Raw genomic sequence first — 12,457 nt, 5'->3', positions numbered from 1 at the left:
CCCTTTCGAGTATTTACGACGATTTATTTAAGAGTATATTAAGTTAATAAAGCAGCACGCGTGTTCGCGTGCCAAAGAAAATTTATCGTACAGGGAAAATGAAGAATACGTTGGACTTTTGTTTTCATAAAAAAGGGACTTCGGAACCATAATACTTTTTGAGAAACCCCCTTTTTTATTTCAGTGTCATTATAACTATTTACGTTTAAGTCCCAGTTTACTGAATATTTAACAGGCAATCAATGTCCTGTAATTAAAGATTTTTAAAGGTTGAGGGAGAGAGACAGACAGTGGTGGGAAAGAGAGGGAGAGACGATAAAGAGAAATAAAGAGAAAGCGAGAGAGGGGAAGAGGGGAAAATGTTTGTATGATGAAGAGAAAAAGAGAGAAATAGAAAGTTGGAAAGTGGTGAGAGGGGAAACAAGCAAACAATGAGAGAAAAATGGAGAAGGAAAGTAAAAAGAAATAAAGATGTAAAACACAATATAGAACAGGGATGCAGATAAATACAGATATTCAGACAACTGACAAACAGATACATAGATAGACAGACAGGTTATGTAGACAGACATAAAGTGAATGAGAGAGAGAGAGAGAGAGATAGAGAGAGAGAGAGAGAGAGAGAGAGAGAGAGAGAGAGAGAGATGGAGAGTAAGAAAATATAGAAACAGTAAGCAGATAAAATCCTTATCAACACGTTCTGATATTGCATATACGATATCGTTATATTAATGACAATAATTCATCAGCGGGCCAATAACTTCCAGGGAGATCGATCTAGGCCTATATAAACATGACCTCTGACACGTCTAATTATCTGCGTGTATTATCTCTATTCGCGTGCCGATAGACGATAAACATGATTATCATGATGATTATATATTCGACAACCAATCCTGCATAACGTTGTTGAGATATTCCCGTTTATTCTTTTCATTTCGATGTCTGTCATTGTACACACTCTATCGTTTTTCTACATCATAAGCAAGCCTCTTTCTTTTAGGCAATTTCGCCTCCTTCTTACAATTCAAATGTATATTTCATGATATGTTTATTTTTATAAGTAGGACATATAAATGTTTGAATTCAAGTTTTTTTTTTCTTCTCTGAATTATCTTATTTCATTACTCTTTTTAAACGAATGTTATAGAATCTGTCAAACAAATTACATGATGTTACTTTTAAACCTGTCAAACTAACAGTTTATATTTCATTATGAATTAGACATCTTCATATTTTTTAAATCTTAACTAATTTCATAATACACGGGTTATAATTGAGTATTCCTTTATCAAAGGGTATACAAGAATAAACCAGTAATTATGACAGAATTTGATATTTTGCATGGAAACATAATTACTGTGTGTTTAATGAGAGAGAGAAAGAGAGATATGGTGCCAATGGTAATGAATGAAAGAGAGGGGGGTTGAGCAAAGGAATGAGGGAGAGGGAGAGAAAGAAAGAGAGGACGCACACAAAATACAATTAATTTTTTTGTTTCAAATTTTCTCTACATAGAACAAAAATAAGCCCGTAATTGAAAACTGTACATCACCAAGCCTAGGCATTAACAAATACCCCAAATTCTTAACCCATGCATTCCCGGTTGAAATGCTTAACAACGCTTACCAATTACGGGAAAGTGGTAGCTCTGATACACCTGTTACTATTACTGATATGGGCTCGTGCGTCATTGAGTTGGCAGCCATATTGGGGTAAAAATTTGTTTGTCGAGGAGAAGGGAGCAGGGGGGGGGGGGGGGGGGCTTGGAAAACAGGTAGAAATAGAATAGGGTTTTATATTATTGAATATGGATATAAATTGCGTAGTAGAGTGGTGATTATGAACACAGGTGCAGAAATATGACGAGAGGTGTTAGTTTTAGAAATGTAATGCAATGCGTCACGATGATGATGATGAACCGATTTACGATGATTGGTATGGTGGTGGTGATGATGATGAGATGATGGTGGTGATGGTGATGGTGGTGGTGGTGGTGGTGGTGGTGGTGGTGGTGGTGGTGGTGGTGGTGGTGGTGGTGGGGGTGGTGGTGGTGACGGTGGAGATGATGATGGTGGTGGTGGTGGTGGTGGTGGTGGTGGTGGGGGTGGTAGTGGTGGTGGTGGAGATCAGGGGCGTAGACAACGGGGGGGATGAGGGGGATGGCATGTACAATCATCCCCCCCAGGTTTTGGGGAATGATATTTGCTTACTTAATAAGTCATAATGATGATAATAATAGTAATAATAATAATGATAACAATTATAATATTAATAATAATAATAATTATGATGATGATAATAATAATCCTCATCATTATTGTAATTGTGTTTATTGTTATTAGCCGCATTCACACGGTGAAAGCCAATTCAGACGGTAAAAAAAAGAAAATCTTACAAGTATTTTGTGGTTATCTTGTGGTTTGGAAACCACAAGATAACCACAAGATTAAACAGGCGCGGATCTACGGGGGGGGGGGGGGGTTAGGGGGTTTAAACCCCCCCCCCCTTGGGCGGCCAAAAAACAAACAAACAAAAAAAGGAAAAAAAAAGAAGGAAAAAAAAGAAAAAAAGAAAGAAAAAAGAACGCACGCTGGAGAGAAACCCTTTCAAGTGCAAATATTGTGAGAAGATATTCAACTCATCTGGTAACTTAACCAAACACATGATAACTCTGGATATAACTGTGTATTTAACTGTTACTTGATTTAAAAAGACGTTATCATGCACTGCTTTTTATGGTCTCCATTGTGTTAATAGATGCCAGGAAAACATCACTTACGGGGTTCAAATAAACACCCCCAAAAAAATCGGCTCGCCGCTTCGCGGCTCGTGGACGATGCTCCGCATCGTCATTATTGGTCAACCCCCCCCCTTAGCAAAAAGCTAGATCCGCCCCTGAGTCATCCCCCCAGGTGTACGAACCTGTCTACGCCACTGGTGGAGATGATGATGGTAGTGGTGGTGGTGGTGGTGGTGGTAGTGGTGGTGGTGGTGGTGGTGGTAGTGGTGGTGGTGGTGGTGGTGGTGGTGGAGATGATGATGGTGATGATGGTGGTGGTGATGACGGCGATAATGATGATGACGATTATTTTGGTGATATAAATGGTAACAGATTCTAAAATTGGTGATGACGATGGTTTTGTTTTTGTTTAAAGGGATCCGGTAACTTTGTCTCAGATTCTGAAACAAAATTCTGGATTTAACTCATGATTCAATGATAATTATAAACCTTTAGGTCAGTCAGGAACCCCATGACTTTTACAAGCCGATTGCCTGGCAGATTATCAAGATATTTATGATTGGAATTACACATTTTGAAAACCGTTCGCCTGACGGTTTTCATAACACTACAGTCTATTGGGGAAAACGAGTATGGTAAAACCGGTCACTCAAAGATTTTTACTTTTTTGAGGCACTTCTTGATCATTTTGAAGCGCAATTTTTTAGGGCTTCAATATTACACCATATCACAGACACTGATAACATGTAGGGCCGTGTATCTCAGATTTAACATTGTTAAACGATGCCTTTAAGAAGAAGAAGATGATCGGGAGCGCCAGGAGGGTCAAATTTGACTGACATGAGCGCTATACAAGAACCCACTATTATTATTATTATTATTTAGAAACTTATGTAACTTATAGGTATGATCTAGTCATTGTTAATTAGTGAGTCTTGCTACGAAATGGTTTTAAAATCCTAATTTCTATAGATTAACGATAATTCCATTTCATGTCCTAATGATATGTCCAGATTCCTGAATAACAAGATGCGATAATTTAAGTGTTTATCTATTATGAATATGCAGATGCTGAACTATAGATAACCTGTCTTTTATCTATTTGATAATATTTTAAACATAAATAAAACTGTTATGACTTATGGCGATATAACCTGAATAAACAAATACTAGCTTATTTATAACCACATAAACAGAAATGATGTATTCAAGCATAAATAAGTTGAAAGTGAGATTTATTTTTCATTCATGATTCGAAAAAGTTGCTTTACAATAGAAAACGATATAATTTGGTCTTTCCACGTGAACGAGAATTGAGTTAATATATATAGATATATATAAAGACAAATCAGGTGATGTTCATGAATAAAATCAAAGCAAAAATAACAGAAACCCGACATATATGAACAAGGTATGGTCTATCTGGAATGTTTTACACGATATAATTGTAAATAAAAGTAATCGAAATAATCCTAAAGATGGTCCCTACATGGGAATTTCATCCTAGAAACACGAAATAATTGATTTTAATATCTCATTTGCAGCTTTGGAATGTATCCGAAAATAATGGAATGTCTCGAAAATCAGCAATAGAGTTAATCAGTAAAATAGAGAAATGTATGTTTACATTAAGACGTATATACATTCGTTTCAATTTCACTTTTTTTCTTTAGTATCTTATATCTTACAAAACAAAAAGTAATATTGCACACTTTTCCGACCAGAAACTTACGAACGAAAAGAAAAATCATTACATCCTTTACAACGGTCAGCCTACTTTTAAATATTTGTCTAAATTTGTGAATTCTATAAGCTATTTTTGAAGCTGAATGTGTCGTGGAATTTTGATCAAGATGCTTAGATTTACTTATTAAGCATTCTTAACAATTGCAATGATATTAAAACCCATATTTGTAATACCATTATAGTCCAATTAGATATCCATATTCCGTATTAAACTTTGCGTTATTCAAATTCCGCTAAGATTAATGCTTGAAAGTTAAAGATTGTAAATTAAAAATATAATCACATAAAATCTATCCAGATTATAATTAATTTGAAAACATTGTGAGTTTGTTCTGGTATTTTCGGGCCTATACCGTATATTAGTACGCACAATTCACACATATAAAGTATCAAACAAGCAAACAAAATGATATATGTATGAGTTAATCATAATTTGTTATATACAACAGTTTTCATATGTACAATACCACACTCACTCTCTAAACAAAGAAAAATATCATGTTATACAAAGAAGGCACGACGTGAAAATAAAATAAGAATAAAAAGATTCTCATAAGTTCAACGAATAAATCTTGAGAAAATATTTTGAAGACATGCACATCACAATGATATGATGATGTAAGTTAATTAGTTGGTTTCGGCGAGTTGACAAGATATCGAGTTTGTTAGTCATAAACTAACGTAACACAATAGAGTTTCTGTATGTTTCAAAATGGTTGAGTTATCAATATATTCAGAGTTGGGGTCTTAATTTGTAGAGGTCCGTTGAAATATTATTTTGCAGCGAAAGATATTGGAAACCTTCTTTCACTATGATTTTCTAATTGTAAGCATGCACATTTAGTAAAGATACCATTTCGCATTAAATAGGTTAGACTCTCAAAATGTTCATGTATATGATTCAATAGATCTTTAAGCAACCCACATGGTGCATAGATCAATACAAGTTTATTTTTAATGATTTTGAAGTTTATTTGCAATTTATGTTTAATGAAAACAACGAGTTATTTGGTAAGATAGAGTTGTAACCTTAAAAGTGTCATTGGGGAGATGAGTCCATGTAATTAAATTGTTATAATCTTAGAACCGATTCAGATAATGCTATTAACTATAATTTACTTTGCAATGGCGTATCCAAACACTGATCAAGAAGGGGGGTGGACCCTCCTCGGGAGGAGGCGTAGTATTGTACTCATGCAGCTCCGCAAGGGTTATAGACCCACTAGAGATGCTGAAAGTGGTATATATTTATTGACGCACGATCAAACTTTTCCACCATTAAATGGGGGTTTGCCCCTCGATCTATTCTTTGTTGGATACGCCATCAAAGTGATTTCTAACCACAAATAAAAGGAACACTTCATTTGGGCTTGATATCCGTATAGATTTGGAAGACGTACGATTATCAATACCAAGCCGATGATTTAAAATGCAATAAATTGGAGCATATTTCTACGGTGTTCTAGGAGCTTGCTTTACTGTTTGGGTCCCCTTGTAACAGCCACCCTTAATTATAATTTTGTTTTTTTGTCAAGGAATCCCACATTTGTACACTTTTTGTAAATTTTGTTTATGATCGGAAGGAACCCCATCGAAAAGTTAAAAGAAACGAAACAAAACTTCGAGTGGAATATTTTATAATTGCAACCCTTATTTTAAATGGACGAAACATGTCACTAACCAAATTTGTTAGGCTGTTTTGTCCATAGAGTTGCTACAAATATACTGCTTATTCTCTATTAAAAAATGCATTTCTCATGAAGTTGAAAATAGCAAAGTTGCTTGTTTAACTCAATAAATTTATTGTTTTCTTTAGAATTTTTAAAATCTGGGATCTAAAAAAGTATATTTTCAGTGACATCTCTCTTCAAGGTGGTGATGAATAGGGGTGAGTTGCTGAGCTATCGTGAGTCCCGCCAACGTCGTCACGCCTTCAAGTTCGTCATAATCGTATGAACCCGACGGCGAGAAGTGCTCGCTGCTGCTGCTTCCTGTCGACATCGGAGAGCTGCTGGACGACGACTGTCGGGGATCCTCCGGCGTCCATACCTTGGCGACCATGGTACCGTTTGGGGCTGGCTGCGAGTGCTTTTCATTGCTCCATGAGAGGGAGTGGCCGGCGAGCGGCGTGACGCCGAACTCGTTATCAAGCGGTATCGGCGATCCTGTGAAGATGAAACGAAAGAAGGAGAGAAAGACTTGAAATTTAGAGATGATTGGAATCGATTCTACTTTTTGATACGACATATAAGCATAATGCATGTGCTGAAAAACAAACTGCACAGCGAAAAAGCGATGAGTTTTGCTAGGACTTGCAATTACACTTCAATTTAATGTTGCTGTTATCCTTCATTTTGTATCGAATGTTTGTTTTGTGATTTCATTATTTCATTCATAAGAGGGTACCAGAAAAATAAACGTCGTCGTGTTTTATCAAACTTTTAACTATTCATTTAAAGTGTAACTCACAAGCGCTTTTGTCTTCCACTTATGTATTTAATTTTGTGTCCACTTATTGAATCCTTGGGTGTTTGATGAAAGTGATGCTTTACACTTGTGACTCTCCTAACTCTCATCTACTAATTTTTATTGATAAATTTGATACAAGCATCAAAATATTACATATTTCAACTACAGATGTATTTCATGGTATATTTGTTGTCAATTCATGGCCACCTCAATATCCGTATTCTTGTTTTTTATCCTGTCGTATAGTTTGAAAGAAGAGTACATTGGCCCATTGTCAATCGGTCGGAGCTGCTGTATAGCCGTACTAGGCCATGCTCCAGCCACAGGCTTCCCAAATAAAATTCAATTTCACAGCCATTTACTACATGTTTAGGTGACGGTTTATGTGCCGAATAATTATCGCCTTTCCCAGTTTGCCATTGCCCGATCGCAAGTTTAATTCCTGTCCAACACAATTCCTCTCTTTTTATGGCGGTGTAGGTTTCTATTGCCAGGGGTTCAAAGCCCCTATGTTCATTTTGGTATTAACCGCCTTTACGAGTCCCAATTTCCTTACACTTGTGTTAGAAAACCTACAGGTAATCTTCAATGGAAAGCGGATTTGCTAAGCCCTTAATCGGTGGGGGAGAGCCTTGTTATGTTACGGTACCGCTCAAGATTAGATAGGGGGGGAAATAAAACCCTCTTCGGATTGTATGGGGGTAACCGACAATACCAGTGGGGTAATCCGAAAATGACAAATAGGTTTAACGGGACCAGTGTGGAAACTTGTTATCGGTATTAGACGGTGCTTGTTGTCATGAGAAGAAAACATGGGTACCTTAATTATAATGCCACAATTCAAGCAGCGTTTCGAGGGCATTTTGTAAAGAGGATACCGAAAGTTTTGATGGACAAGAAGAGACTTCTTAAAGGGTAGACTTGAGGGATGTGGACAAAAGGTGAGAATCCCTCAGAAACACCGATAAAATTCTTTTTCAAGAGGTCAGAAGCACGAATGACAAATAACTTCTCATCTTCGACGTTAAGTGACGGTGAAAGTAAAGTTGCGCGTCATTTAATCATTCAGTTTCTTTTAATATGAGTTAACTTATCGAAAGAGGGGTAATAAATGTAAATGTTGGCTCGTCCTATCCCTACATTTGGGAGTTTCTTAATATACTGATATTAGAAGATGTAGAGTGAGAACGAGACACGCAGTCGAAGATAAGCTTGAAATAACTTTCACCTGATCATGGCTGCAACATGAGTAACCGTATACTGTCATGACAGTTATATTGTTGATTTTAAAAAAATCTTTAAGCCACTCTCTCTCTCCTCTTAGCTTATTACCTTGGATAAATATAACATTAAGTTATGAATAAATAATGAATTGATAGAGTCAAGCATAGAAGAAGTTGGAAATGACGACCTAATGTCGACAAGAGTTGAATAAGTTTTGAAAAGAAAAATATACAAGAGAGGCGAAGACAATGTTTGAGTTATATAAAGTACACAAGCCACGATGTTCTCTGGTGTCTTATAATAGTTCTTTCATTTTCTTCAGTCGATTGCTCCGTCTTGTGTGTCGAACGGGTCCCTCGGCATTCCCTAGCCCATTCTTTCTATCCTCACCGTTATCGATCAGGTATTGATCTCGTCTCCATTTCAATAGCGCAAACGACAAGAGAAAACCTTGTTAATTCCACCAAGAACCATGGCTAATGCATTAATCCTTCACTTGCAGGTATACAGTTGTATTCTACACGTGAATGCTTTAGGTTGCTTAATCCACATTCCCATTATATTTTTTTTCACCGTATAGTATAGTTCCGTTCCTTAAAATGGTGGCTTGCTTATTTTTGCCTTTTGATCTTTTCTTTTTTAATTCTGTAGCTCCAATCCTCGGCTTTTTGGGGGGAGGGATAACGGAGATGAAGAGAGTAGGATGACGAAATAATCATACAGAGTAATATGGTGTTCTAACTCATACGCTGTTAACGCATTTGTTGGTAATTTTGAAAAGCGTTTAGCCTTGTTGATGACTATTTAGAGCAATGTTTTGTAGGCAAAATACAAATTCTATGAAAACATTGCATGTTTTTCATTGTAAAATATCGGATTAATAATTGTGATATTGATTTGTCAGCAACAATATGCCATGCAAGTAGATATTTCTTGTATTTCAATGTGTCGTTATATTTCATGACCTCATGCTTGTATAAATCTTGACACGTAAATAATTTACTAAGTTTACAAATAATTATGTTACTCAATATTAGTTTGATGTTCAATTTGACGAGGAAAAAAATGTTATTTCTGTGACAAGTTATTATAAAAATGTGTATGTTTTGATTACCTATTACATTTGACATGAATGAAAAAGTTGGTTAGATTTTATGCTACTTTAGGTATGAAATTATTAAAAGTCGAATGACACAATGATCAGTGAATGTGCCTCGAAATAGGGGGCAAGGAAGAAGATTGGTGAAGAAAAGGATGGAGAAGAAGTAGATAAAGAATGAGAAGAAGAAGGAGGAGAAGAAGAAGGAGAAGAAGAAGGAGGAGAAGAAGAAGGAGGAGGGGAGAAGAAGAAGGAGTAGGGAGAAGATGGTTAACGAAGAAGAGGAGGAGAAAAAGAAAAAGAAGAAGTTAAAGTGAAAGAGGAGGAAAATGAGAGAGGAGGAGAAGAAGAAAGATGGCAACGATTATGAGATGTAAAAACTCACCTCGGTGGCAAATGATAACTTTCTTCTGGTTTTCTTCCGGACTTGTCGCTGGCGACTCCAGGTCAGCTCCCTCGTTCTCGATCATCTCTGCCAGAAAATTGATGTACCCTATAGCCAGCCTCAGGGTGTCCACCTTAGACAGTCTCTTCTCGTAAGGCAACGTGGGGATGTGTTCCCTAAGTCCTTCAAAGGCATCATTGATAGATGACATTCTCTTCCTCTCTCTCAGGTTAGCTGCTTGTCTCTGTCGGACCTGCTGCGTGGGGCACTTGGGTTTTCTCCTCCTCCGCGTCGCCTTACCCCCCTCATGTTGGAAGGGCCGACGCCCATAGCTCTGGTTGAGGGGTTCGAAGACATTCCTATCATAAGGGTGACTGTACTGGTGATATGCTGTCGGCTGGTGATAGAGAAGCGATTCGTGACCGTAAGGAATATTTTCCATAGTGATCTCTGAGTATATACCTGAAGTTGGTTTTGAGAAGTTATGAGTTGGTTGGGAGCGCAGGTGGATTATCAAATTGTTCTGGGTAGTTTATAAGCAGCAAGTGTGTCCGTTGAATTGGGTTGAGATGAGTTTGGTTGCCAGTGGAGCATGAAGAGATGTATCAATGTTATATTTGAAAGCGGTTGGTGTTGATCCCATTCCAACATCCAGGGCACCTTGCCTGGGATTCCTCTCCGAACCCTAGAAATTAAAATGCCGAAGAAGTTTCAAGAACGAAGTTTTATAGCGGAGTCGCCGAGATGTTCTGTCCCCATCCAAGCCCGCTATCCGAGACCGAGATCTTCGCTGGAGATATTCCGAAACCACACATGCGCAGACGACTCCGGTCGCATCCGACCAATCAGGGCGACGACACGCCCCCTCGCGCGCAGATCGCCGTCCGCTGTATTGCCAACATAAACCACGCGTGAGCGATGTCAGTGCGTGCGTATGCTTGTAGTGACGAACCAAATCGTGCTCGACGGAACAATAGGCCAATATTTGCACAGAAATGTATCTAAATTTCACCCCAAAAGCATCGAGCTGGATCAAATTGCTATTAAAGGAGGGCAACGCCTTTCACTCGGTGCTCAGACAGCAAGTAATTCTGACCGCACCCTCACTCAATTTTCATCAGGAAATTATTGATATGTCCTTACCAACTTTTCATATCGCTTTGACCATTGGTCTGCGGTGTGATACAACTTCATGCACGATGTTTATTTAGTTCATTTATATGATTTTGATTTCACCAATTGAATCGCCATATGAATAATGACCTTTACTTGAGCTGAATAATTTGCTTTTGTTAAGAGGGTGCGGAAATTTATAAAGCGGGCCAATTCTATGATCTCTTCAAATAAGAGTTTTCACGGGTAATATATCTTCGCCTTAAGTTCTTTTGCGACGCCGGCAGAGAATGGGCATTGCATTATAATTGGAACAGAATTTCAATAGGAAACGTTAACATATTTTAACGCCCTAGTTGTTGAACAAAAAGTTTGATATTTAATTGTCGTGTGTAAAATTAAACAATTCGTCCTAACTGTGTAATTATAATGTTCTTTGTTGTGCACAAGTGCTATCAAAATGGGAGATAACAAATCTATCAATAGGCATGATTTCTTCCTTTGTGAAAATATTGTAAATTGTAAATTTTTCTGCACTGACAAAGAATTATCTGATTTGTGAAATCGTAATTAAATAAAAAGCATTTGAAATTAGGAGTTCAGACATTCAGGCAATCAACATCGATATAATTCATAGTATACTCGCTTATTTTTGTTCAGATAAAGCAAATGAACTAATTTCGCCAAATTTGGGCACAATTACCGTAAAATTTCAGGTCTGTAAATTCACAAACATGACACGATTTTTCTGCATAAAAATTGTTGAAAATTAATGAGCAGGATATATAACCAGTCACATTCGTTATAGGTTAGTTTTCTAAACAATATTTTTTTTAAAGAGAATATAGATTGTGAAGCTGAACAAATATTGTTGTTATAAATATTATTTTTCTACTTATATATATCATAGTTTGGTGCATATCAGTTGCTTTCATGAGGCCGCCGTCACGTTCAAGCTCTAGCTTAAGATGGTGGTCTCCTGCATTTTTCAATTTTTGTAATGATTTGTCAACTATGCTTTTGTTTAAAGGTAGGGCCTATAATTATTCGATTGATTTACATTATGATATGATTAAATATGTAATTCGACTTTTGTTAATAATATATATGTACGACGTTTGTATATTACTTATTATTGAGTTGAAAAAACGCAGAAATATAATCAAACAGTCAAAAACATATTGATTATTCCCATCCTAATCTTGCAGAATGATTTAAACCAATGGCCGTGTCGCTTCTCGTCGCTCAAAGGTAGCTAAGATCTCATTAAAAAAACGTTTGAATTTGTCCTAATAATTCGCTGCTCTTAGCAATTAGAAATGCGAATTTAACTTATTACGATAAGGGGCCCATGAAATTTATTTCCTTACGAGCTATAGGCCTGCCAATCCTTTGTTCATTAAGTAACTGCACTATATCTTTAGTTAGCTGTATATTGCCCCACCACCGGGCTTAGATAAAGTTATTTTTAATCGCTTATAAACAAAAGGTTTATCTCTCACTGTCTAAACAACAAACTTTGCGATTCTTGAGTAAACAGAGAGAGATCTCGTTAATGCAACAGAAATTGTAGTGATATATGGGGCACGCGAATAGCACGCGAGCCCTGTATTTAATCCTAAACTTACACAAGGCACTGATGTGGTGGGGGAAAAGCGCGAATTACTGACCATGATGA

The 12,457-nt window shown here is 37.0% G+C and overlaps 1 protein-coding gene across 1 annotated transcript; it reads right to left on the bottom strand.

Moving 5' to 3' along the window:
- Nucleotides 1-3,961: 3,961 nt before the first annotated feature.
- LOC581998 (pancreas transcription factor 1 subunit alpha) lies at nucleotides 3,962-10,445 on the bottom strand. The gene is made up of 2 exons (XM_781975.5): nucleotides 9,667-10,445; nucleotides 3,962-6,654 (listed from the first exon to the last, which is right to left on the bottom strand). The coding sequence occupies exons 1-2, from the start codon at nucleotides 10,106-10,108 to the stop codon at nucleotides 6,341-6,343; spliced, it is 756 nt and encodes a 251-aa protein (XP_787068.1). The 5' UTR covers nucleotides 10,109-10,445; the 3' UTR covers nucleotides 3,962-6,340.
- Between the last annotated feature and the right edge of the window lie 2,012 nt (nucleotides 10,446-12,457).

This window comes from Strongylocentrotus purpuratus, unplaced genomic scaffold (genome assembly GCF_000002235.5).
Source record: "Strongylocentrotus purpuratus isolate Spur 01 unplaced genomic scaffold, Spur_5.0 spur5_scaffold_19, whole genome shotgun sequence".
Lineage (NCBI taxonomy): Eukaryota > Metazoa > Echinodermata > Echinoidea > Camarodonta > Strongylocentrotidae > Strongylocentrotus > Strongylocentrotus purpuratus.
Note: the sequence above shows the minus strand (reverse complement) of the source record. Positions and strands in the feature narration are given on the sequence as shown.